General features: G+C 49.8%; 1 protein-coding gene across 1 annotated transcript; it reads left to right on the plus strand.

Moving 5' to 3' along the window:
* Nucleotides 1–1,136: 1,136 nt before the first annotated feature.
* Nucleotides 1,137–20,253, plus strand: ZC3HC1 (zinc finger C3HC-type containing 1; the record flags this gene model as incomplete). Its single annotated transcript, XM_083366123.1, has 10 exons — nt 1,137–1,273; nt 3,340–3,450; nt 5,226–5,377; nt 6,834–6,917; nt 7,232–7,359; nt 10,002–10,177; nt 12,026–12,245; nt 14,388–14,600; nt 17,333–17,533; nt 18,907–20,253. 10 exons carry the CDS (start codon nt 1,137–1,139, stop codon nt 18,973–18,975), a joined length of 1,491 nt encoding a protein of 496 aa, XP_083222249.1. The 3' UTR covers nt 18,976–20,253.
* Between the last annotated feature and the right edge of the window lie 6,812 nt (nt 20,254–27,065).

The raw sequence follows: 27,065 nt of genomic DNA on the forward strand, positions 1-27,065 counted from the left end.
CTCTCTCTTGCGCGTGCGCGCGACGTATTCGCAAGGGCTGCTGGGGGTCGTAGTTCCGCGAGGCGACAGCCGCCAAGGGCAGTTTTCAATAGACTCGCGGTGGGGCTGGGGGAATCGGGCACAGGTCCTGAAGTGATGGGGGCCATGTGTTGCGTTTTCAGATTTTTGCAGCCTTGTCCTATCTTCTGGTGGTTGGGGATGATGGGAATTGCAGTTACCAACCCTGGCAAAAAGCAACAGGTTGGGAAGGCGGACATGAAATAGATTAAAACAGAAAAATAAAGATTTAAAAAAAACCATCTCGTAATAAATAGCCTCTCTAAGATCTCAATAAAAAATTGAGTCTCCCACCACCGGTTCTTTGTGCTGTGACCGATAATCCTCGACTTACAACTATTCATTTACTGACCGTTCAAAGTGAACAACGGCACTGGAAAAAGGCCCAAGTTCCCCCAGCTTCCTGTTCTCATCCAGGAACCTTCCCTCCAGGTGTATTAAACAGAAGCTTCGCATGGTGTAATACAGAGGTCTTCAAACTTGGCCCTTTGATGACTTGTGGGCTTCAACTCCCAGAATTCCTCAGCCAGCCATGCTGGCTGAGGAATTCTGGGAGTTGAAGTCCACAAGTCATAAAAGGGCCAAGTTTGAAGACCCCTGGTGTAATAAGATGGAGTGTTTGTTGTCACTGTGAGTTGGGGAGGGTGGGAGGCTCAGCTAATCTCAATGTGTACATGGTTGTACTTTGACAATAAAGGTTCATTCATTCATTACCTCCACCAAAATAGCCTGCCTTGTCTCTTGACTTCTTTTTGAATTCACTATTCTATTCTATAAAATTAAGCCGGTAAATTAAAGGGTCAGTCTCAGAAACTCCCCAGGTAAAATTAAAACGTTCCATCCCAGAAATTCATTGGCAGGGCTGAAAAAGGTTGCCATGTACAATCCGGTGCGTCGGTGGGATCAACTAAATTTGGGGAGGGGGCTTTTTCCCAGTCTATGCCCCCCCCCGCCCAACATTTCCAGCCCCATGCAGAGGGCCGGAGCAAGCAGTTGAGGCAGGCCGGAACGAACTTCCCCCGGAACTTCCGGTTCGGGTCTTTCGTTCAGGGAGGGAAGATTTTCACGGTCGGACCAAGATGGCGGCGGTCGCCGTTGCCCCGGAGAACGAGAGCGGCGCCCTGGCGACCAAGCCGAAGTCCCCGGCCATCACGCCGCAGAAAGTGCGGGAGCTGATCGACGAAGGGATCGCCCCGGAGGAGGCCGGGCCGGACAGGTGAGCGCGGAGGGACGGAGCCCGCCCGTCTCCAGCCGGCATCGCGGGCGTTGCTGGTCCCCGGTGGAGGAAAGGGCGGCGGTTGGGTCCCGGGGGAGGCCGGCTCTGGCCCCGTTGTGTCAGGGGAAGGGGTTGTGGTTTATGGGGACGCCGTGGAGCATTGTTTTCATGCGTGGCGCTTTAACTGTTAGAGGGACGGTTTGGTCTAGTGGAGAAGGTGCTGGGCGAGAACCAGGAGACGGGGAGTTCTAGTCCCGCCTTAGGCACTAAAGCCGGCTGGGTGACTTTGGGCCCATCACCAGGAGACAGTGAGTTCTAGTCCAGCCTTAGGCATGGAAGCCAATTGGGTGACTTTGGGCCCATCACCAGGAGATGGAGAATTCTAGTTCCGCCTTAGGCATGAAAGCCGGCTGGGTGACTTTGGGCCAATCACCAGGAGACGGTGAGTTCTAATTCCGCCTTAGGCATGAAAGCCGGCTGGGTGACTTTGGGCCAATCACCAGGAGACGGTGAGTTCTAGTTCCGCCTTAGGCATGAAAGCCGGCTGGGTGACTTTGGGCCAATCACCAGGAGACGGTGAGTTCTAGTTCTGCCTTAGGCATGAAAGCCGGCTGGCTGACTTTGGGCCAATCACCAGGAGATGGTGAGTTCTAGTTCTGCCTTAGGCATGAAAGCCGGCTGGGTGACTTTGGGCCAATCACCAGGAGACGGTGAGTTCTAGTTCCGCCTTAGGCATGAAAGCCGGCTGGGTGACTTTGGGCCAATCACCAGGAGACGGTGAGTTCTAGTTCCGCCTTAGGCATGAAAGCCGGCTGGGTGACTTTGGGCCAGTTACCAGGAGACGGTGAGTTCTAGTTCCGCCTTAGGCATGAAAGCCGGCTGGGTGACTTTGGGCCAGTTACCAGGGGAGAGGGAGTTCTAGTCCCACCTTAGGCATGAAAGCCAGTTGAGTGACTTTGGCCAGTCACAAGGAGATGGGGAGTTCTAGTCCCACCTTAGGCGTGAAAGCTGGCTGGGTGACTTTGGGCCAATCACCAGGAGACGGTGAGTTCTAGTCCCGCCTTAGGCATGGAAGCCAATTGGGTGACTTTGGGCCAATCACCAGGAGACAGTGAGTTCTAGTCCCGCCTTAGGCATGAATGCCGGCTGGGTGACTTTGGGCCAATCACCAGGAGACGGTGAGTTCTAGTCCCGCCTTAGGCATGAAAGCCGGCTGGGTGACTTTGGGCCAATCACCAGGAGACGGTAAGTTCTAGTCCCGCCTTAGGCATGAAAGCCGGCTGGGTGACTTTGGGCCAATCACCAGGAGACGGTGAGTTCTAGTCCCGCCTTAGGCATGAAAGCCGGCTGGGTGACTTTGGGCCAATCACCAGGAGACAGTGAGTTCCAGTCCCTCCTTAAGCAAAAAAGCCGGCTGGGCAACTGTGAGTTCTAGTCCTCCTTCAGGCATGAAAGCCTAAGAACGAGGACTGAGCAGCCTTTCATTTGGGAAGTTTCCATTCAGATTGTGCCCTGTGCAGGGGGTCAGACTGAATGGCCTCAAAGGTCCAAGCCAATTCAAAAATTCTGTCGCTGTATGTCTCTACTGCATATTAGTTTTATACACTTTTATGCGGGGGGGGGGCTCAAAAAAAACCTGAATGAATCTTTATTGTCAAAGTACAACTATGTATACATTGAGATTAGCTGAGCCTCCCTTTGTGCTCCCACCCCCCAACACACAGTGACAACAAGCCCTCCATCTTACTACACCATGTGAACCAACTACACCACACACCGGCCTCCCAAGTGAATTCTGCATAAAATTCACACAAGTTATTTCTCGTTCAAAAGCCTAACAGCCCACGGATTAAAGGCGTTTTTCAGCCTGTTGGTGCGGCTGGCTATACTCCTGTATCTCCTGCCCGATGGTAGGAGAGTAAAGAGGTACCGTCCAGGGTGTGAGTCGTCCCTGAGAATTTTCCTCACTCTTCCAAGGCAGCGGGCCCTGGCGAGGTCATCCAGTGGTGTCAGGGAACAGCCCTGTTGTGAATTTAAATCTTTGAAGCCTCTCGCTTGCATTTCAGAAGGGATCCTTCTGTCCTCGGTGAAGTGGCCAATGGCTCTCCCCAGACCAATGAGCTGCATTTTGAAGCCACTAGTAAAGACGCTTTCTTCAGCAGAGTGGAAACATTCACCATATCCTTTGAGTCTCGGTTCTAAGGCTTAATCTTGCGTCGGAGTGCCTTGAGGAAGCAAAATATGTAGGTAATCCTCGACTTAGGGCCTCAACTGAGCGACAAATTTCTGTTGCAAAGTGAGACAGTTAAATGAGTTTTTGCCCCGTTGTAAAGACCTCTCTGGCCACAGCTGTTAAATGAACACTGCAGTTGTTAAGTTGGTCACACGGTCGTTAAGTGAATCTGGCTTCCCCCATTGACTTTGCTCATCAGAAGGTCGCAAAAGGAGATCACGTGACCCCGGGACGCTGCAACCGTCATAATTACGAGTCAGTTGCCAAGTGTCTGAATTTTGATCATGTGGCCCTGGGGATGCTGCAACGGTCGTAAGTATAAAAAACGTTCATCGGTCACTTTTTGTCAGCACCGGTGTAACTTCGGCCACTAAATGGATTGTTCTAAGTCGAGGACCACCTGTATTTAAAGTGGGAGGTGTCTCAACAGGTGAAGCCTACAATTATTCCCCTCTTGGCTAAGAGCTGTCCAGATATTGAGAGCTTCCGTCGCTAGCAGTGAGAATTGGATGAAATTTCATGCTAGCTTAATGTCTGTGGAGATTCTCCATCATCCAGATCATGATTGTCAACTGGGCTTCTTTTTGTTTCCTTTGAAGATGTTTCACTTCTCATCCAAGAAGCTTCTCCAGCTCTGGATGGTGGGGAAATGGAAGGATTTATACGCTTGCTCCTGGGGAGGAAAGCCATGGCAAATCTAGACAGCACACTAAAAAGCAGAGACGTCACCCTGCCAACAAAAGTGCGTATAGTCAAGGCTATGGTCTTCCCAGTTGCAATGTATGGCAGTGAAAGCTGGACCATAAGAAAGGCTGAGCGCCAAAGAATGGAGGCCTTTGAACTCTGGTGCTGGAGAAGACTCCTGCGAGTCCCTCGGACCGGTCAGTCCTAGAGGAGATCAACCCTGACTGCTCTTTAGAAGGCCAGATCCGGAAGCTAAAACTCAGATACTTTGGCCACCTCATGAGAAGAAAGGACTCACTGGAGAAGAGCCACATGCTGGGAAAGATCGAGGGCAAGAGAAGAAGGGGACGACAGAGAAGGAGGTGGCTGGATGGAGTCCCTGAAGCTGGAGGCCTGAGCTTAAATGGACTCCAGAAGATGGTAGAGGACAGGAAGGCCTGGAGGAACGTGGTCCATAGGGTCGCGATGGGTCGGACACGACTTCGCAGCTAACAACAACAACAACATACTCCTTGCAGACAGCTGGTCATTTGCCTTCTTTTAGAGTAGTTGTTGAGGTTTATCTGTGTCCTCAGGGTCACCTGAGTGGTGCAAATGGGCGTGGAGCCTTCTTGGAACTGTGGAAAGGGCTGGGACACCCATTTGCACCACTCAGGTGACCCTGAGGACACAGACAAACCTCCAAGTGGCCCCAATGATTCTAAAATCATTGTCTGCAAGGAATATATATATATATTTCCCACCATGCAGTCAGAGCTGAAGGAAGCTTCCGGGATGAGAAACAAAACATCTTCAAAGAAACAAAATCAAAAACTCCAATTGCCTCCTGAAAAAGCACCTTTCATTCATGCTAGGCCAGGGGTAGGCAACCTCGGCTCTTTTAGGCCTCGTGGACTTCAACTCCCAGAATTCCTGAGCCAGCCAAGCTGGCTCAGGAATTCTGGGAGTTGAAGACCACGAGGCCTAAAAGAGCCGAGGTTGCCAGACTTTCTTACATCCCCTCAAAATCTTGAGTCGCTTTCCTTAACACAAGCACTCCCTCAAATGGGCAGGCAAGCCCCATGAGCTCTCCCCGCTGATCTGTGCCAAGTACGGATGGACCAACGTGGAGTACGATATGCTGCAGTGCTCCAGCTGCCAAGCTTACCTCTGTGCCAGTCTGCATCTGTCTTCCGACTTCAGCAAGTGTAAGGTCCTTTGGGGGGATTCGGTCTCTTTTCACATCTGGAAGTTCAAATGGAAAGAGGATTTATTGGTTGGTTGGTTGGTTGGTTAGAAAGCTGGTTGGGCTGCTGGTGAAGGTGCTGGCGTAGAAACCAGGAGACGGTGAGTTCTAGTCCTGCCTTGGGCATGAAAGCCGGCTGGGTGACTTTGGGCCCATCACCAGGAGGTTGGGAAAAACGAGGGGGGACATGATAGCAGTGTTCCAATATTTGAGGGGCTGCCCCAAAGAAGAGGGAGTCAAGCCATTCTCCAAAGCACCCGAAGGCAGGAGAAGAAGCAATGGATCATGGAAACTCATCAAGGAGAGAAGCAACCTGGAACTAAGAAATTTTCTGACAGAACAATTAACCAGTAGAACCACCTGCCTCCAGAAGCGGTGAATGCTCCAACACTGGAAGTTTTTAAGAAGGGACTGGACAGCCATTTGTCTGAAAGAGTATAGGTTTTCCTGCTTAAGCAAGGGGTTGGACTAGAAGACCTCCATGTTCCCATTCTACTCTACTCCTATTCCATTCCATTCCATCTATTTTATTCTATTCTGTTCTGTTCTATTCTATTCTATTCCATTCCACTCCACTCCACTCTATTTCTATTTCTATTTCTATTCTGTATTTTATTATTCTATATTCTATTCTATTCCGTTCCATTCCATTCCATTCCATTCCATTCCATTCCATTCTATTCTATTCTATTCTATTCTATTCTATTCTATTCTATTCTATTCTATTCTATTCTATTCTATTCCAAATTCTATTCTATTCCATTCCATATTTTCTATTCTATTCTATTCTATTCTATTCTATTCTATTCTATTCTATTCTATTCTATTCTATTCTATTCTATTCTATTCCCATTCCATTAATTCTATTCCGTTCCACTCCATTCCATTCTCGGAGGCTGGTTGTTTTCTTGCAGACATTTCATGACTCAGCTAAGCAACCACATCAGTGAGAGAGCAATCCCACCCCTACCCCTCCTTTCTCGCACCGATGATATTACCTACTTGGGTCATGGGACGTCTCCGAGAAAACCACCACGTTCAGAGCATTACGGACCTTACAACCCTCCTCCTCCTGCCCACTCCTTCTAGCACTGATGAGGTTACCTAGCTTGGTAATGAAACGCCTCCAAGAAAACCACAAACTCAAGAGCGTTAAGGACCTTACAGCCGTCGTCGTCATCATCATCCTCCTCCTCCCCCTCCTTCTCTTCCTCCTCCTCCTCTCCTGACCATCTCAAAGAGGACCCCACAATCCAAGCCTGAGTTAGAAATATTTGCTCTTTTAATTCCCCTCCCAGGCGATCCTGTGGCCTGGCGAGGGGAGAACTTTAATAAAAGTGTCCTGCCTTGTGCTGATCAGAGGGTGGTGGCGGTGGTGGTTGGTGGCCTGCTGTTCACCAGGCCTGTTTGCTTCCTAGACAAGGAGAGGTGTCTGGAGCTGCAGAAGTCTTTGGTGGGAGCTCACGAAAAGTTCTGCTTTTGGCCCGACAGCCCTTGCCCAGGTAAGGAAGGAGAAAGGAACAGCTCACAGCTGGACACGTGGGTCTTCCAGATGTGGAGGCTGGCCGATTCTCCCACCCCCGGGGGGGGGGCGGGAGAGGCTTAAAAGACAGCCTGATGAAATTTTAGCTCTACGCGACCGTCCACGACCCCACGACGATTCGTACCAATGTAACACGGTGGCCAGAAAACTGGTTAAAACTGGGGTGAAAACTGACTTTAACGAATTTCTCCCTTCAATTGTGGGCTCCTTGGCGGTCGTAAGTTGAGGACTCGCCTGCAGACTGCTTCTCTTTTTTTGGGGGGGGGGAACTAGATCGTTTTTTGGTGCTGCTGGTGAAGGAGCCCCGGGCTCTTTTTGACGACTTCCTGGAACGCTTCCAGAATCTGTGTCTGCTGCAACTTCAGCTGCCTTCCCTGAAGCTGGAAAGTCTCAAAAACGTGGTAAGCCCTCGGTCACCCTGCCAAGGTGGGGTGAGGGGAAGGGGGTCTCCAGCCTCCCACTCAAAGCCTGTCCCATTTGGGGACAATAAACTGGCCACAGCCTCCAGAGAGAGCGTACGGGTGGCCCTCGGCTTGCTTAGTGACCGTTCAAAGTCCCGACAGCTCTCCAGGTTCCGAGAGTCCCTGTCCCTTCCTCCCCTGCGGAGTCACGTGGCCGTACTTTGGGCACTTGGGAACCGGGCCGAAGGAAACCACCTGGAGGAATCCAGAATGTTCTGTCCGTTTTTGGATCATGGTGATCTGATGTTCCAAGGAGGTAAAACGTACGAAGAACGGCTGCAGGACTTGAGTTTGGCTAGTCTAAAGAAAAGAAGGACTAGGGGGGGGACATGATAGCAGCGTTCCAGTATTTGAGGGGCTGCTACAAAAAAAAGGGGGTCACGTTATTCAGCAAAGCACCAGAGGGAAGGACGAGAAACAGTGGTTGGAAACTGATCAAGGAGAGAAGCAACCTGGAATTAAGGAGAAACTTCTTGACAATTGACCAGTGGAACAGCTTGCCACCAGAAATCCTGGGCACTCCATCACTGGAGATTTTTAAGAAGATATAATTTACTTGGACTTCAGTAAGGCATTTGATAAAGTAGATCACAACCTACTACTTGATAAGATAGAAAAATGTGGGTTAGACAGCATCACCACCAGATGGATTCGTAGCTGGCTGACAGGCCGTACTCGGCGTGTGGTCCTCAATGGAACCGCATCTACATGGAAGGAAGTGTGTAGTGGGGTGCCCCAGGGCTCTGTTCTGGGCCCAGTGCTCTTCAATATCTTCATTAATGATTTGGATGAGGGGATAGATGGGGAACTCATCAAATTTGTAGATGACACCAAGCTGGCAGGAATAGCCAATACTCCAGAAGACAGGCTTAAGATACAGGAGGATCTGGACAGACTCGAACACTGGGCACTATCTAACAAAATGAAATTCAATGGTGAAAAAAGTAAGGTTCTACATTTAGGCAGGAAAAATCAAATGCACAGGTATAGTATAGGTGGTACCTTGCTCAATAGTAGTAACTGTGAGAGGGATCTCGGAGTCCTAGTGGACAATCACTTAAATATGAGCCAGCCGTGTGCTGCAGCTGCCAAAAAAGCCAACACAGTGCTAGGTTGCATTAACAGAGGGATAGAATCAAGATCAAGTGAAGTACTAATACCACTTTACAATGCCTTGGTAAGGCCACACCTGGAATACGGCATCCAGTTTTGGTCACCATGATGTAAAAAAGAGGTCGAGACTCTAGAAAGGGTACAGAGAAGAGCAACCAAGATGATCGGGGGACTGGAGGCTAAAACATATAGGGAACGGTTGCTGGAATTGGGTATGTCTAGTTTAATGAAGAGAAGGACGAGGGGTGACGTGATAGCAGTGCTCCTGTATCTCAGGGGCTGCCCCAAAGAAGAGGGAGTCAAGCTATTCTCCAAAGCCCCTGAAAGCAGGACGAGAAGCAACGAATGGAAACTAGCCAAGGAGAGAAGCAACCCAGAACTAAGGAGAAACTTCCTGACAGTTAGAACAACTAACCAGTGGAACAACCTGCCTCCAGAAGTGGTGAATGCTCCAACACTGGAAGTTTTTAAGAAGAGACTGGAGAGCCATTGGTCCGAAATGGTATAGGGCAGGGGTAGGCAACCTCGGCTCTTTTATGACTCATGGACTTCAACTCCCAGAATTCCTGAGCCAGCATAGCTGGCTCAGGAATTCTGGGAGTTGAGGTCCATGAGTCATAAAAGAGCTGAGGTTGCCTACCCCTGGTATAGGGTTTCTTGCCTGAGCAGGGGGTTGGACTAGATGACCTCCAAGGTCCCTTCCAACTACTACTACTACTACTACTACTAATTATTATTGTTATTATTATTATTATTATTATTATTATTATTATTATTATTATTATTATTATTATTATTTCTATTCTTCCATATTCTATTCCATTCCATTCTATTTCTTAAATTGAAATAGCTGCCTATCACATAACCAGGTTTGTAACTGAAGCATCAAAATCCGAGCAAAGAAAACCATTCATAAACTCATTAAAAGTACAAGAACTACTAGAGCAAGAATCACAGGTCAGCGTTCCACCCCGCAATCATAAGATGACTGATGAACAGGATGACCCAGTTGGAAAAGGTCCCTGCAGGTCTCCTCGTCCAATTTGCCACTCAGAATGTCCTAAAACCCTCCTTGGAACGTCGGATCCGCACGATCAAAAAAGACCCAGAGAACATTCTGGATTTCTCCAGAACGTTTCATTCCCGGAACGGCAGGTTTATTAGCAATTCCCTCGGCTCACTTTCAGGGGTCCCAAGTGGGAAGGCCTGGCGGGGGGGAGGAGAAACCCAGGAAAAATGGGGGGGGGGAATGAGTGTTTTTTCCTGTTTTTTCTTTTCTTTTTCTAAACAGCTTGGGGGGAAAAATGGGGGAAAACCTGTTCTTTACCCCCCCCCCCCAATTTTTCGGGTTTTCTTCCAAGCCTTCCCATCTCCAGACTCCCAAAGTGCTGGAAATTGTGTTCTTCTCTCGCCGTTTCTTGAGGGGAGGGGGCTGTTGAGTCGTTGACTGTCGCGCGCTTGCTTCCCAGGCCTTGACGGAGGAGAAGATTAGCTTTCTCTTGCAATTGATCGAGGAGGAGCAGAAGGAGGAAGAGGAGGAGAAGTGCAAAAGCGAAGGCGAGAAGACGCCGGCCAAGGGGCCTTCGGACCTCCTTCACATCCACATCACGGCTTGCATCCTGGCCCTTTGCGGCTGGACCAGCAGGTAAGCGGAAAAACGGAATCAGGAAAGGTCCGATTTTAACCCAAAAAAAAAAAAAAAACCACCCACATATTGACAACATTCGCTTTACGACCTCCGTCTTCGCTTAATGGCACCACAAGGAAGCTTGCAAAATCGGGTGCCGTCGCGTGACTCACAACGCAAGCGACAACTCTTTTTAATTCCAGGCTCGGTCGTGGTGGTGCAAAGCAAGGGCAGCCTGTACTTAGATTTTAGATTTTTTTAGATTTTATTAGATTTATATACCGCCCTTTCCCGAAGGACTCAGGGCGGTTTACAGGGCATTTTTAAAATCACAACAATACAAAATGCAAAGTTAAAAGACAAGTAAAAGATTAAATTATCCCTGAAAATAAAACCTAGTTAAAATGCTCAGCCTGGGTCAGAGAGCTCAAAGAGCCAAGTCTTCAGGTCTCGGCAGAATGAACGTAGGTCAGGGGCAGTCCTGACTTGGGAAAAGGCCTCTCTTGGAACGCAGTGCAGGTAGTCCTCGACTTGAAAAATTTCATTTAGTCACCGAAGTCACAACACCACTGAGAAATGTGACTTGCGACGGTTTTTCACCCTGACAAACCTCAAAAATACACTTTTCCCAAAAGGTTCCCATAATTTTGGCTTGATTACAGGCAGTCGCTAAATAATAAATAATAATAATAATAATAATAATAATAATAATAATAATAATAATAATAACAACAACAACAACAAAACAATAATAATAATAATAATAATAATAATAATAATAATAATAATAATAATAATAATAATAGAGTCGGAAGGGACCTTGGAGGTCATCTAGTCCAACCCCCTGCTCAGGCAGGAAACCCTATACAATTTCAAACAATAGAATAGAATAGAATAGAATAGAATAGAATAGAATAGAATAGAATAGAATAGACCTTGGAGGTCATCTAGTCCAACCCCCTGCTCAGGCAGGAAACCCTATACAATTTCAAACAATAGAATAGAATAGAATAGAGTAGAGTAGAGTAGAATAGAATAGACCTTGGAGGTCATCTAGTCCAACCCCCTGCTCAGGCAGGAAACCCTATACCATTTCAGACAAATGGCTGTCCAGTCTCTTCTTAAAAACTTCCAGTGTTGGAGCGTTCACCGCTTCTGGAGGCAGGTGGTTCCACTGGTTAAGTCCTTGACTTATAACTGTTCGTTTAGTGACCGAAGTTACGATGTTGGTGAAAAAAGCAACATGACTGTTTTTTTTTTCCACATTTACGACGATCGCGGCATCCCCCGCGGTCACGTGATCAAAACTCAGACGCCAGGCAACTGGTTCATATTTACGACGGTCGCAGCATCCCGGAGGGGGGGGAATCACGTCACGTGATTCCCCCCCCCCCTCGGCGGCCTTCTGACCAGCAGAGTCCGTGGGGGAAGCCAGATTCACTCAACGGCCGTGTTACTCGCTTCACAACTGCAGCGATCCACTTAACAGCCAGAGTAAAGAGAGGTCGCAAATTGAGCCAAGCACATCGTTCACTTTGTGACCGAAAATCCGGGCTCAGCGGCGGCCCTAACTGTACTCGAACCCGCCTCCAGCTGGGAAGAGAAGATTCACTTTTTAACAGCGGTGATGCCAACTTGACAGCCGCAGTGACTCGCTTAACCGCCGTGGCCAGAGAGGCCGTAAAACGGGGCGAAACCCGCTTAGCAGCTGTCTTGCTTGGTAACGGAGAAATGTGGGGCTCTGCTGGGATTGTAAGTGGTGGGGGAAAACCACCCGTCCGTAACGTTTAAATTCTGCTTTACGTGAAGCAAATTTGCTTCAGTCTTGATTTACTCTTTTTTTTGGGGGGGTGTCTTTCTTCCTAGCCCCCCATCTGGATCCGTCCATCTGCCCTTGATCAGCTGCTGCCGCTGCTTAAGAAGAGTGGGGCTGTGGGGCTTTCAGCAGATGGAGACCCCCGAGTCAGAGGTGGGGAGCCCGCCCACCGCTGCCCCCGCTGCTGAGAAGGTCCCCCTGGGACCCACCTCCCCACGCCGGATGATCACCCGGAGCCAGGACGGCACCGTCCCGCCAGGCTCGGAGCAGGTACGCGGGGGGGGGGGAAGGGTCCCGGGCGCAAGGACTAGCCTGCCAGTCTTGACCGCCATGTCTGAAGGGGGGGGGTCTTCTGTGCGATACAACCCTGTCTCGAGGCCAAAAGGAGCCGGGGTGGCGCAGTGGCTAGAAGGCAGCACTGCAGGCCGCTTCGGCTGACTGCCCTCTGCCAGCAGTTTGGCAGTTCGATCCCGACCGCTTGACTCAGCCTTTCGTCCTTCCCAGGTCAGTAAAATGAGGACCTGGATTGCTGGGGGGGGGGGAATTATGCTGACTGTGCAAACCGCTTAGAGGGGGCTGTAAAGCACTGTGAAGCGGGATATTTCCTTCCTTCCTTCCCTCCTTCCTTCTCTCCTTCCTTCCCTCCCTCCCTTTTCCTTCCTTCCTTCCCTCCCTCCTTCCTTCCCTCCCTCCTTCCTTCCCTCCCTCCTTCCTTCCTTCCCTCCCTCCCTCCCTTTTCCTTCTTTCCTTCCATCCCTCGCTCCCTTTTCCTTTCCTCCCTCCTTCCTTCCATCTCTTTTCCTTCCTTCCTTCCTTCCTTCTCTCCCTCCCTCCCTCCTTTCCTTCCTTCCCTCCTTCCTTCCCTCCCTCCCTTTTCCTTCTTTCCTTCCTCCCTCCCTCTCTCCTTCCTTCCTTCCTTCCTTCCCTCCCTCCCTTTTCCTTCCTTCCTTCCTTCCCTCCCTCCCCTTTCCTTCTTTCCTTCCTCCCTCCCTCCCTCCCTCCCTTTTCCTTTCCTCCCTCCTTCCTTCCATCCCTTTTCCTTCCTTCCTTCCTTCCTTCCTTCCTTCCTTCCTTCCTTCCTTCCTTCCTTCCCTCCCTCCTTCCTTCCTTCTCTCCCTCCCTCCTTTCCTTCCCTTCCCTCCTTCCCTCCCTCCCTTTTCCTTCCTTCCTTCCCTCCCTCCTTCCTTCCTTCCTTCCCTCCCTCCCTCCCTCCTTCCTTCCTTCCCTCCCTCCCTTTTCCTTTCCTTCCTTCCCTCCCTCCTTCCTTCCTTCCTTCCCTCCCTCCCTCCCTCCCTCCCTCCTTCCTTCCTTCCTTCCCTCCCTCCCTCCTTCCTTCCTTCCCTCCCTCCCTCCTTCCTTCCTTCCCTCCCTCCCTCCCTTTTCCTTTCCTTCCTTCCCTCCCTCCCTCCCTCCTTCCTTCCTTCCTTCCCTCCCTCCTTCCTTCCTTCCTTCCTTCCTTCCCTCCCTCCCTCCCTTTTCCTTCTTTCCTTCCATCCCTCCCTCCCTTTTCCTCCCTCCTTCCTTCCCTCCCTTTTCCTTCCTTCCTTCTTTCCTTCCTTCCTTCCCTCCCTCCCTTTTCCTTCTTTCCTTCCATCCCTCCCTCCCTTTTCCTCCCTCCTTCCTTCCATCCCTTTTCCTTCCTTCCTTCTTTCCTTCCTTCCTTCCTTCCTTCCTTCCCTCCCTCCCTTTTCCTTCCCTCCTTCCTTCCTTCCCTCCTTCCTTCCTTCTCTTTCTCCCTCCCTTCCTTCCCACTTACCAATAGCCCTTAGACTTATATACCGCTTCACAATGCTTGACAGCCATTACAGAGTCAGCCTATTTGCCCCCAACCATTTGGGTCCTCACTTTAGTGACCTCTGAAGGACGGAAGGCTGAGTCAACGTTGAGCCGGTCAGGATCAAACAGCCAAATTGCTTCTGGGGTTTGTTCTCCAGGTAGTCCTCGACGTACGACGACAGTTCGGCCCAACATTTCCAGCGCTGAGCGAGACAGTTATGAGAGTTTTGCCCCCATTTTCTGACCTGCCTTGCCACGGATGCTAAGCGAATCACTGTAGTTGTTAAGTTAGTCACACGGTTGTGAGGTGCAGCCGGCTTCCCCGGTTGACTTTGCTTACCGGAAGGTCACAAAAAGGGGATCATGGGATCCCAGAACGCTGCGACCGTCATGAATGTGAACCCGTTGCCGTGTGTCTGAATGTCAATCACGTGAGCATGGGGACGCCGTAACGGTCGTAAGTGTGAAAAAACGGTCCTAAGTCGTCTTCTTTTTTTTTAACGCCGTTGTAACGTTGAACAGTCGCTAAATGAAGCGTTGTAAGTCGAGGACTATCAGTGCTTCCCGACTCAAGGATCTGGCGATCTCCACTAACTTCTCCCCCCTGTGGTCTCTTTTCTTCTTTTTTCCTGCAAGCACGAGAAGACTCCCTTCCCAGTCGTCGGCCGCACGCGGTGCGGGGACAGCGGCAGCGAGCGCCCCGAGGCCGAAGCAGCCAGCCCCACCACCCGGAGCCGGCCCGTAACCCGCAGCATGGGGCACGGGGAAGTCTGCGGCCTGGGCGCCGAAGTGCCCTCCAGCCCTCACCGCAGAGCCAAGCGGCCACGCCTGTACTCCTCCAGCAGTTCGGTGAGTGCCTCGTCGTTCCATTTATTCGCTTGTTAACTTTTATGAACAACGCAAGGGGGCAAAGCCGTCTAGTCCTCTTTCTTCTGCCTCCTCCCCTCCCCACAACAACAACCCTGTGAGGTGGGCTGGGCTGAGAGAGAGAGGGGGATTGGTGCAAATTCACTCAGCTGGCTTTCGTGGCTAAGGCGGGACTAGAACTCACCACCTCCCGGTGATTGGCCCAAGTTCACGCAGCTGGGTTTCGTGGCTAAGGCGGAACTAGAACTCACCTCTTCCTGCTGATTGGCCCAAGTTCACGCAGCTGGCTTTCATCGCTAAGGCAGGACTAGAACTCACCTCCTGCTGATTGGCCCAAGTTCACGCAGCTGGCTTTCGTGGCTAAGGCGGGACTAGAAATCACCACCTCCCGGTGATTGGCCCAAGTTCACGCAGCTGGGTTTCGTGGCTAAGGCAGGACTAGAACTCACCTTCTGCTGATTGGCCCAAGTTCACGCAGCTGGCTTTCGTGGCTAAGGCGGGACTAGAACTCACCTTCTGCTGATTGGCCCAAGTTCACGCAACTGGCTTTCTTGGCTAAGGCGGGACTAGAACTCGCCTCCTCCTGCTGATTGCCCCAAGTTCACGCAGCTGGCTTTCATGGCTAAGGCAGGACTAGAACTCAACTCCTCCTGCTGATTGGCCCAAGTTCACGCAACTGGCTTTCATGGCTAAGGCGGGACTAGAACTCACCGTCTCCTGCTGATTGGCCCACCGTCACTCAAGCAGCGTTCAATGCCTGAGGCCGGCCTAGAATTGCTATGAGGATCCATTGTAAGTCGCTTTTCTCAGTAAGTCACTAAGAAAATGCTTGTAAGTTGAGGACCAACTGTACAAAAGCCGCTAATAAAAGACTGGAATCGAAATCTCAGCTCTGGCCAAGAAGAAGGAAGAATCTCAAGATAAAAGCTCACCTTGATTCTCTTTGGTATAAGATGGGGGCAAAAGGTCCTTTTGAGGTCTGTTTCCTGGCCTGGCCCACCTCGAAGGGATAACGATCTAATACAGGAACCTCCAAACTTGGCCACTTCAAGGCTCCTGGACTTCAACTCCCAGAATTGCCAGCATGGGCCAATTGTAACTTTGGACGTTCACAAAACCGAAGTCAAGGATTACTTGTAGTTAAGAAGGGTTACCAAAAAAATCGCAAAAAAAACCTCCCATCGAAACAGGGGCTACTAGATTCCTGACGGACTCGGTCACAAGGGTGACCAAGGTGAGCCAGTAGGCCGATTCAGCCCAAAAGAGGGATACTATTTCCGGGATTATCAAGAAGGAACGTAAAGCACAAGAGATCCACGGGATCCAGTTTCGCTTGGCCGGGTCCCACTTGGCGTTCCATGTCCAGTTCTGGACACCTTTGTCGAAAGAGGATGTCAACAAAGCGGGGGAGCACCTTCAGAGGAGATCCACCAAGATGGTTCCAAGCTGTGTCAAGCAAGGTGAAAGCAGAACCTTAAGTCTGCAGAAGAGAAGGTGGACGAGACGCATGATGGAGGTCTTCATTGGCAATCAAGGTGGAGAGAGCTCACCCAAATGGGATCCCAACTGGTCAGTAGCCCAGCCAGCCTGTTCTCCTCAGATGCCTCCAGAAGGCCTTGGACTTCAGCCCCCAGAATTCTCAGCCAGTTAGAAGTTGAAGTCCCAATACAAAGAAGAACGGATGTGAATTTGAGGAAGGCTACCTTCTCGTTCATCTCCTGTTCCATTTTTCTTCACTACATCTTAGATCAAAAGCTTGGTCAGGTCCCTCCCAAGAACTAGTGGTCCATGCTAAAAAACCATTTCTGGTGCCTTGATGGAATAGACCAGGGGTAGGACGCGGTGGCTTGGTGGGTTAGGACGCTGAGCTTGTCGATCAGAAGGTCGGCAGTTTGGCGGGTCGAATCCCGAGTGCCGCGTAGCAGTGTGAGCGTCTGTTACTCCCAGCTTCTGCCAACCTAGCAGTTTTAAAGCATGTAAAAACGCAAGTAGAAAAATAGGGAGCACTCCGGTGGGAAGGTAACAGCGTTCCGTGCGCCTTTGGCGTCCAGTCATGCCGGCCACATGACCATGGAGACGTCCTCGGACAAGCGCCGGCTCTTCGGCTTTGAAACGGAGATGAGCACCGGCCCCTAGAGTTGGAAACGACTAGCACGCATGTGCGGGGGAACCTTTACCTGTTAGGCAACCTTGGCTCTTTTATGACTCGTGGACTTCAATTCCAGTTGGCTCAGGAATTCTGGGAGTTGAAGTCCACGAGTCATAAAAGAGCCAAGGTTGCCTACCCCTGGAATAGACCAAGGGTAGGCAACCTTGGCTCTTTTATGACTCGTGGACTTCAACTCCCAGAATTCCTGAGGCAGCATGGCTCTCCCTTTCCCCTCAGCCTGGTTGGCTCAGGAATTCTGGGAGTTGAAGCCCATGAGTCATAAAAGAGCCGAGGTTCCCCACCCCTGGATTAGAGCTTCCCAAATATAAGACGAATATCTGAGCCTGCTTAGCTTAGGTCAGGGGTCTCCAAGCTTGGCAAATTTTAAGTCTTGTGGATTTCAACTCCGGCTGGCTGGCTGAGGAATTCTGGGACTTGAAGCCCACAAGTCTTGAAAGTTGCCCAGTTGAAGACCTCTGGCTTAGAGAAAGATGAGCTAATTCCTTACCCAACTTTGGTTGTGAGAACTCAGGCTGTTTTTCTCCCCCCCCCCCGCCCCTAACAGGATTCAATGACCCGGGTTTACTTTGACCCCCTTGCCCAGCACCGTGACTGGTGCCCGTGGGTCAACGAGGTGAAGGAGGCGACGGGGCTTGAAACCAAAGGAGATTCCTTGGAGGACAAGGCAGACCGTGGATGGCAGGTGGTCATGAAAGTTCTCCAGGCTTCCAGGAAGTCGGACAAGCCAGCCCATCTGGAGAGCGAGGTGAGTCGGACCACCAGGGGTCAACCACTTGGTCTACAGCGGGAGTGCCCAAACGTGGCCATTTGAAGACTTGTGGACTTCAACTCCCAGAATTCCCCAGCCAGCATGGCTTTTAACTCCTCCCCCCAGTTTCTGCCACTCCTTCTCCTACAGATCCGTATTGTAAAATTGTAAGCCGTCTAACATTGCCAAGTAGCCCCAACCTAGTCCAGTTGAACTACTACATTCAGACATGTCCACACATCGTCAAGAGGTCGAAGATGAAAAACGCCGGGCTGGATGACAAAGTTCATCCAAATCCTTCCAATCCAACTTTATGAGGTACATCAAGAATTGGTTAGGTGCTGCCTTCCGCGGATGTAAGCCACAAAGTTGGATCAGAAGGATTTGGATGAACTTTGGGCATCATCTAGTTCAGCATTTCTCAACCTTGGCCCCTTGAAGATATGTGGACTTCCATTCCCAGAATTCTCCAGCGAGCCTTGCTTAAGTTGGGACTGGAACTCACCCATCTCCGAGTGATTGGCCCAAAATAGCCCAGCCGGATTTCATCCCTAAGGCGGGGCTAGAACTCATTGTCTCCTGGTGATTGGCCCAAAGTTACCTAGCTGCCTTTCATTCCTAAGGCGGGACTAGAACTCACTGTCTCCTGGTGATTGGCCCAAAGTCACTCACCCATCTTTCATGCCTAAAATGGGACTACAACTCACCATCTCCTGTGATTGGCCCACAGTCACCCAATCGTCTTTCATGTCTAAGGCAGAACTACAACTCACAATCCCCTAGTGTTTGGTGGAACTAGAACTCACTATCTCCTGGTGATTGGCACAAAGCCACTCAGCTGGCTTTCGTGCCTAAGGCGGGACTAGAATTCCCTGTCTCCTGGTGATTGGCCCAAAGCCACCCAGCCGGCTTTCAAGCCTAAGGTGGGACTAGAACTCACCATCTCCTGGTGATTGGCACAAAGCCACTCAGCTGGCTTTCGTGCCTAAGGCGGGACTAGAATTCCCTGTCTCCTGGTGATTGTCCCAAAGCCACCCAGCTGGCTTTCAAGCCTAAGGTGGGACTAGAACTCACCATCTCCTGGTAATTGGCCCAAAGCCACCCAGCCGGCTTTCATGCCTAAGGCAGGACTAGAACTCACCGTCTCCTGGTGATTGGCCCAAAGCCACCCAGCCGGCTTTCATGCCTAAGGCAGGACTAGAACTCACCGTCTCCTGGTGATTGGCTCAAGGTCACCCAATTGCCCTTCACGCCTAAGGCAGGACTAGAACTCCCAGCCTCTAGCCCGCTGCCTTCCCCACTAGCCTTGCTTTTACCTCTGTCACGCTCCGCTCTCTCATTCGTGTCGCTCTTCCTCCTGCCCGCTGCAGAATGTCTCGACCAAATCCCGCAAGGTCTTCCAGATTTTCCGCCAGTGGGAAGCCGCCAGCTCCCCCTGAAGACCTGGAGGCAGCAGCCAAGGATGCTCGGCGGAAGTCTTCCCCTTTTTGGTTAGCGGGAGGGACATCGAGCAAGAGGAGAGACCCCGGGAGAAACGATTCCATGCCACCTTCCCCGTGGCAAGTCTTGCCTTGCGCCACCACCACCACCCCCGTTCGCAGACAGACGCGTGGGCAGTGCCCGCCTCGCCCAGAAGAAGATGCCTACCTGCCTTGCAGATCCCGAAAAATTCCTTTCCCCCCCCCTTCCCCTTCGGAGGTGGGCGACGATACCTGTGCATTTGTGCCACCCTCGCACTGGTCCCCAGTTGCCCGGATACACCAGTGCCCCGAGAAGCGCCTAGTTTAAACTGTACTAGGTCTCTTCTGCAACAAGGTTGGGAAGATCAGTTCCCACGTGACGTCTTGACTTCCTTCCTTCTGCGCCCCCCCCTGCAGGGGGGTCCGTAGAATTTGTTTCGGTGGGGCGGTCAGACCTTCTTAGCACCAGCAGAAATATCGGTCCCTGGCACTCTGCCTGGGGTCCGACACTCTAGTTTTACATGCTTCGTGTGAATGTGAGTTGAACCGCCCCGGGTTCAAGTTGAACCGAGGCCTGGTTTGTTTGCACCCTCTTGGGGCAACTGGGATGGAAGCGGAACACTTGTTGACGTCTTATTTCTACGCGGAAAAGAGAACCCCGTGATGATAGTCAGTCTCTCATCTGGCAAAAAAATAAAAGAAAGGTTTTTATCCTTTGAAAGATCAACATTTGTCTTTCCTCTGGAGACGGGTGGGAAAAATTGGGGGAGAGCTTGCCGCAAATCATGGCCGTCCGACGTTGTCAACTTTAAGGCTGGTGGACTTCAACTCCCAGAATTCCTTAGCTAGCTGTGCAGGATGGATTTCAGCTCCCAGAATTCTTTAGCCAGCTGTGCAGGATGGACTTCAGCTCCCAGAATTCCCTCACCAGCTGTGCAGGATGGATTTCAACTCCCAGAATTCCTTAGCCAGCTGTGCAGGATGGACTTCAATTCCCAGAATGCTGGCTGGGGAATTCTGGGAGTTGAAGTCCGCCAGTCTTAAAAGTTGACAAAAGTGGACACCCCTGCCTTAAATATAAAGTTGTGTATGTTAGAAACCACCTAAACATCAGAGGCTGTAGATGTACAGGTGAGCGCTGTTTCACACCTGGTTAACACGCCTGTTCCACGCATAGCTGGACCACTCTGAAGGAAAACCCACCTTCTTACGTTTTGTGCAGTGTTTGTATATAATAAACAACAGGATTAGAGTGTATTTATTTTGCATTTTGTGATATGTGTGTCTCACTTTTCTCACAGGAGCCGTGGGGTTAGGGTTAGGGAGAGAGAGGGACTTCTCATCCGGTGGGTGAGGATAGATTTGAATCCAGATCTTCCTAGACCTAGTCCAGCATTTTCGGCCCTGTCTCATGCTGGGATAGACATCGTGAGGAAACCCAATGAAAACCTAATCGAACATTTCAATGTCTTTGTGTTGATTTGGGGGGAAGCTGTTGGGGGACCTTGAAACTCAACTCAACAAAACCAAGATCATGGCATCTGGCCCTCTCAATCCCTGGCCAATAGATGGGGAAGAAATGGAGGTAGTGACAGATTTTATTTTCCTGGGCTCCAAGATCACCACAGACAGGGACTGCAGCCAAGAAATTCAAAGACGCTTGCTCCTGGGGAGGAAAGCCATGGCAAATCTAGACAGCACACTAAAAAGCAGAGACGTCACCCTGCCAACAAAAGTGCGTATAGTCAAGGCCATGGTCTTCCCAGTTGCAATGTATGGCAGTGAAAGTTGGACCATAAGGAAGGCTGAGCGCAAAAGAATTGAAGCCTTTGAACTCTGGTGCTGGAGAAGACTCCTGCGAGTCCCTTGGACTGCAAGGCGATCAAACCGGTCGCTCCTAGAGGAGATCAACCCTGACTGCTCTTTAGAAGGCCAGATCCTGAAGCTGAAACTCAAATCCTTTGGCCACCTAATGAGAAGGAAGGACTCACTGGAGAAGAGCCTCATGCTGGGAAAGGTGGAGGGCAAGAGAAGAAGGGGACGACAGAGAAGGAGGTGGCTGGATGGAGTCACTGAAGCAGCAGGCGTGAGCTGAAATGGACTCCAGAAGATGGTGGAGGACAGGAAGGCCTGGAGGAACGTGGTCCATAGGGTCGCCAGGGGTCGGACATACCCAGAAAGTCCAGCCGCCTTTGGGGAAAAGCACCTTTGGGTCACACGGAAGCCGTTTGCCAGGTGAGTTGTCCTGGGCCGGAAAGACAAATCAACACAACATTGCACCCAGGCCACTCACTCACTCGCTGCTTCATCGCCAGAGGACAATTTTTCACAGCGTGATTATGAGACACACCTTGGCAGACGGATCCCTGCACGTGGGACATTTTCCCTCAGGGCCTTTGATGTCGGCCGCAACCCCGGAAGTCGGGTGGATTAGCAACAGGGAGCGTGCCAGCCTCAGCCCACACAGCTTGGCACTTTGGCTGGCATCACGGGACGCCCAGTGAGGAAGCTGAGTCAGGCCAGGCTGACCTGGAGGAGGCTGCGGATTCCCTGAAAGAGGAATCACCCCTCGGATGGAAATGGAAGGCGGGAAGAATCCCCCAAATCAGGAGGATCTTCTTGGCAACTTTTCTGACTCAAAATTGGTGTGTGTGTGTGTGTGTGTGTGTGTGTGTGTGTGTGTATTATCAACAAAAATGCAAAAGGAAAAAAATGTGTACAAAAAGAAGAGAGAAATATGAAATAAGTCTAACATTAAACATAAAGAACCCATCCTGGTTAGATGCTGTAAAAATATATTTCCTGTCCTTATTTAACAAGAATGTATTACTATATAAAATAAGCAAATATTCTAGATGAGGGGATCTCTATCTGATAATCATATTGACCCAACATCTCATCATTAGACAGACAGACAGACAGAGACACGGAGGGGGGAGAGAGAGAGAGAGAGAGAGAGAGAAAGGCAGACAGACGATAACAAGAGAGAGAGAGAGAGAGAGACAGATGAAAGGCAGAGAGATTATAAAGAGTAATAGAAACAGATGAAAGATGGAGAGGGAGAAAGATTATAAAAGATAGAACGATAGAAAGACATGAAAGGTAGAGACAGATAAAGATATAGATGATAGATGTAGATAGAAACACATGAAAGAAGTAGAGACATAGAGATAGATAAACACATTAAAAGGCAGATTATAAAGATATAGACAGAAACAGACACGAAAGACAGGTAGAGAGATTATAAAGATAGATCGATAAGATAGATAGATAGATAGATAGATAGATAGATAGATAGATAGATAGGCGGAGAGATAGACGAAAAATACAAAAAAAATTCTCCAATTGTATTGAAAGTCGTTCACTGTTGTTGCAACTGGATTCCTCAGACGCCTCCTGTGGCTGGATGCACAACAAGCAACAAAATACAGATCATCTTATTGTATTACTTGCAAACGACAAGAAGGCACCTGTTGAGCACCTTTTCTGACTCACAAATTTTTAAAAATTGTGAGTCGGAAAAGGTGCTGACAGGGTCCCTCCGACGTTTGTGCCACCGCAGACGGAGGCAGCTCCCCTGCAATTTCTGGGTTGGAATAATTAATAGCATTATTCATTGCAATAATTACCTTCTTCTTCATAAACATCTTGCAAACTTCACTCGTTGCCGTGATTATAACTTACGACCATTTTTCACACTTACGGCCATTGCAGCATCCCCCATGGTCCCATGATCAAAATTCCGACGCTTGGCAACTGACTCGTGTTTATGACAGTCGCAGTGACCTGGGGTCGTCTGATCCCTTTTGGCGACTGGCAAGCCAAGCCAATGGATTCACTTAACAACCGGGTCAGTAACTGAAGAACTGCAGGGATTCCCTTAACAACCAGGGCAAGTGAGGTCGTAAAACGGGGCAAAACTCACTAAACAGTCAGTAAATGAGCTGTTGCAACTCGACGATTCCCTGTGTAATGGTGTTTTTTTAATTTGCCGGAAACGGGTGTTTTCGACGAAAAGAAAGCCTGTGCCAAACCATTGGTTCATTTAGTAACCATGGCATTCACTTTACGACCGTGGTGTTTGCTTAATGAGCGATGCAAAAAGGTCACAAAATCGGTTGCGGTTCCGTGATGACATGCCTCATGACCGATGTTATGACCAAAATTGCAGGCTCCGTTACGGATGTAAGTCGGGGATCACCTGTAACATGGCCCTTGATAGAAAGACTGGCCTTCCTGCGCTTTAAACTATGAATTGTGGCTTCTTCACTAACCAGGACAAGAAGTTGGATCCTGGCGACTACAGGTAGTCCTCGGCTTACGACAGCTCACTTAGTGACTGTTCAAAGTTACAATGGCAGTGAAAAAAGGGACTTACGACCATTTTTCACACTTGTGACCGTTGTGATCAAAATTCATATTTCATATTTATGACGGCTGCAGGGTCTTGAGATCTTGGGATTCTCGTTTTGCGGCCTTTTGACAAGGAAAGCCACTGGGGAAGCCAGATTCATTTAACAACCGTATTCCTAACTTTACAACTGCACTGATTCACTTAACGACTGTGGCGAGGAAGGTCGTAAAATGGGGCAAAACTCACTTCACAAATGTCTGGCTTAGATCTGTGGTCATAAGTGAAGGACTACCCGTCTTTCCTTTTTCCTTCTCTTTGAACTTCTCTTTCCACAATGGATGGCATTTAAAGCTGCTCTTATATCTTTTTTTAAAAAAAAAACACAACCCCAATTAATTAAACCTTAGTTGATTAATTACATACCTTAATTAACTGATTACATCTTTGCATATTGAAAAGCCTGTTGTGGTTATAGGGTTATTCCTGCACGGCTGCAGGAAAACATTTCTGCAAAGAAGAGAATGCTTTTCCTAAATTTGCACTCCGGGTTTTAAAATCTTTTTTATTATTATTATTATTACTATTATTTTTCTGGAGCTCCAGTCGTGTAATCAGGAAAGGCTGAAAGGACTGAGCTTTTTTTTAAGGCTTCAAATGAAATCAAAGCTCTTTTGTAGCCATGCTGTGTCAGAAGCAGCACCGTCAGCTACGGAAAATCTATAGAAAAGAATAAAAAAAAGAATTTTTTTTCCCCACTGGATGGTGAATAACAAGCGCCAGGCTGCCACTATAAAGCTGGAACAAGCATTAATGGTTAGAGGGGGACCCCTTAATTTACAGCCCAGTCTTTTTTAAACTTGTCAGTTTTAAGAGGGGTGGACTTCAACTCCCAGAATTCCCCAGCCAGCTTTCCTTTGTTTTGCTGGCTGGGGAATTCTGGGACTTGAAGTCCACTCGTCTTAAAGCTGCCAGATTTGAAAAAATGGTGCCTCATAATCTTGGTCTAGTTTAGGGGTAGGCAACCTCGGCTCTTTTATGACTCATGGACTTCAACTCCCAGAATTCCTGAGCCAGCCAAGCTGGCTCAGAAATTCTGGGAGTTGAAGTCCATGAGTCATAAAAGAGCCGAGGTTGCCTACCCCTGGTCTAGTTGTAGGAACTCGGCAGCTTCGCTGCAGCTTGCAGAGGCATCTAAAACAAGCCATCCCTTGTTGCTGCAGAAATGATATGATTTAGGGTTAAACCTTCACAGCAAACCAACATTTAGACCAAGATAGTTAGGCACATTTGACAGTTCAGTTTCAGAATTACACGTAGTTCTCGGCTTACGGCTGCAACCGAGCCCCAAATTTCCCTTGCTAAGCAAGGCAGTCGTTAAGTGACCTTTGGCCCCACCCACCCCAGTTTTACAACCTGTTTCAACAAAGTTGTTAATTGAATCCCTGCAGTCCAGGTGGCCCTCGACTTTTGACAGTTCATTTAGCGACCGTTCAAAGTTACAGCAGCGCTGAAACAAGGGACGTATGGCCATTTTTCACACAACCGTTACAGCGTTCCCTGTGGTCACATGGTCAAAATCCAGATACTTGGCCAGGGTCTCCTATTTCTGACGGTCGCAGCGTCCCAGGGTCATGTGATCAACTGTTGCATCCTTCTGACAAGCAAACTCACTGGGGAAGCCAGATTCACTTAACAACGCCCTTACTCACTTAACAACCATGGCAAGAAAGGACGAAAAATGGGGCAAAACTCACTTCACAATTGTCTCTCTTAGCAAGAGAAAGTTTGGCTTCAGCTGTGGTGGTAAACTGAGGACTAGCCGCACTTAAGTTACTAAAAAGGTTGTTAACTGAATCCGGCCTCCCCCGTTGACTTTGGTGGCCAGAAGGTCGCAAAAGGGGATCACGTGACCCCGGGATGCTGCGACCGTCATAAATAAGAATCAGTTGCCAAGCGTCTGAATTTTGATGACGTGACATCCCTGGGGATGCTGCAACGGTCGTAAGTGTGAAAAACGGCCCCACGTCCCTTTTTTTCAGTGCCGTTGTACCTTTGAACAGTCACTAAACGAGTCATTGTTAAGTCAAGGGCTCCTTGCAGAAGTGCAAAACGGCACCTGCATTAAGCAGTCCGGCTTCGAAAGCCAACGTAGCTGCATGACGCAAAGAGAGGCAACGGGGCTGGTTGCGTCAGTGTGCAATTTCCATCCTGCCCATTTCCTGCAAGTTTCTCCAACTGTGGCTCACCGGGGTGTGCCCTTTCCTCCCCGCCCTGGCAAGCTGGCACTTCAACACTTCCCGTGATCTGGGCAAAGATCCAGCCACACCTGCCTGGCATGCCAACGGCACCTGGGTGGCCAGCTAAGGCAGGCCGTGATCTCATCCTCGTGGCAGGATGTCACACGGGCAGCTTGACGACGGACACATTCCGCACGGATCGGAATCCCAGGCCCGTCCATTAATTTGTGCCCCCTTGAAAGATAGCCTGAGCATAGTATAGGGCAGGGGTCCCCAACCTTGGCAACTTTAAGACCTGAGGACTTTAACTCCCAGAATTCCCGAGCCAGGCTTCGGAATTCTGGGAGCTGAGGTCCACAGGTCTTAAAGTTGCCAAGATTAGGGACCCCTGGTATAGGGATAGCACAAAAGGTTGTTCTTGTTATTAACCTAATGACTGCCATTTTTGCTTCTGTACATTTTGCTTGCGTTAGGGACGCCATTTTGTGAAGGCAGGAAAATCATGTACACCGAGGGATCCCCAACCCTCGGTCTCTGGACCGGTACCGGGCCATGGCATGCCAGCAACCGGTCCGCACAAACAAGCAAAGCCCCATTTGCGGGATGCAGGCAGCCCACAAAACAATGCACCCTCCGGTCCGCGGAAAAACCTCACTCTGAGGTACACAGACCCAGAGACAGGGGAAAGAGCGGGAAAGTAATGAAAGATGATTGGTTAACATTCTGTGGTGCCAAGGAGTGTCACCTTGTGATTGGTTGTTACCTGTATATAAATAGAAGTGCCTAACTGACCATGGGGTGGTACTTCTGCACGCAGCTGCCAGCGTGTTGGACAGTGTCCCACCCAGCAATGTCGCTTGGCCAAATAAAGTTCTGTTTGAGCTGAAAGCCTCTGCTTCAGCCTCCCGATTTGCCCCCTTGGAGCCTCCAATTCTTCGGGCAGCTGCTGACCCTTACATTGGAAAAGGCTGATTTATTCTATTTATTTATTTATGAAATAAACGGACTGGCATCTAACTCACACATCGATGCCTCCGGCCGTCTTACCGCATTTAAACAGTCCACCGTGGAGGTAGTCCTTGAATTATGACCACCACTTCTGTTTGCTAAGTGAGACGGTTGTTAAGTGGGTTTCGCCCCTTTTTCCCACCTTGCTTGCCGCAGTTGCTGAGGGAATGCGTTAGTAACCCGGCGGTTCAGTGAATATGGCTTCTCGGAAGGTCTCAAAAGGGGATCCCCGTGACCCCCGGGACATTGGCACCGTCGTAACTATGAACCGGTCGCCCGGCGTCCGAATTTTGATCACGTGACCACGGGGACGCTGCCACGGTCGCAAGTGTGAAAAACGGTCATGACTCACTTTCTGGTCTGCCACTGTAACGTTGAAACAGTCACTAAATGACTAGATGAATGGTTGAATAGGGATGTTGTCTCCATCGCTGCTAGAAACCCCAATTTACCATGTGTGAACCCCGTCC

The sequence above is a fragment of the Vipera ursinii genome (assembly GCF_947247035.1).
Source record: "Vipera ursinii genome assembly, chromosome: 6".
In the NCBI taxonomy this organism is placed as follows: domain Eukaryota; kingdom Metazoa; phylum Chordata; class Lepidosauria; order Squamata; family Viperidae; genus Vipera; species Vipera ursinii.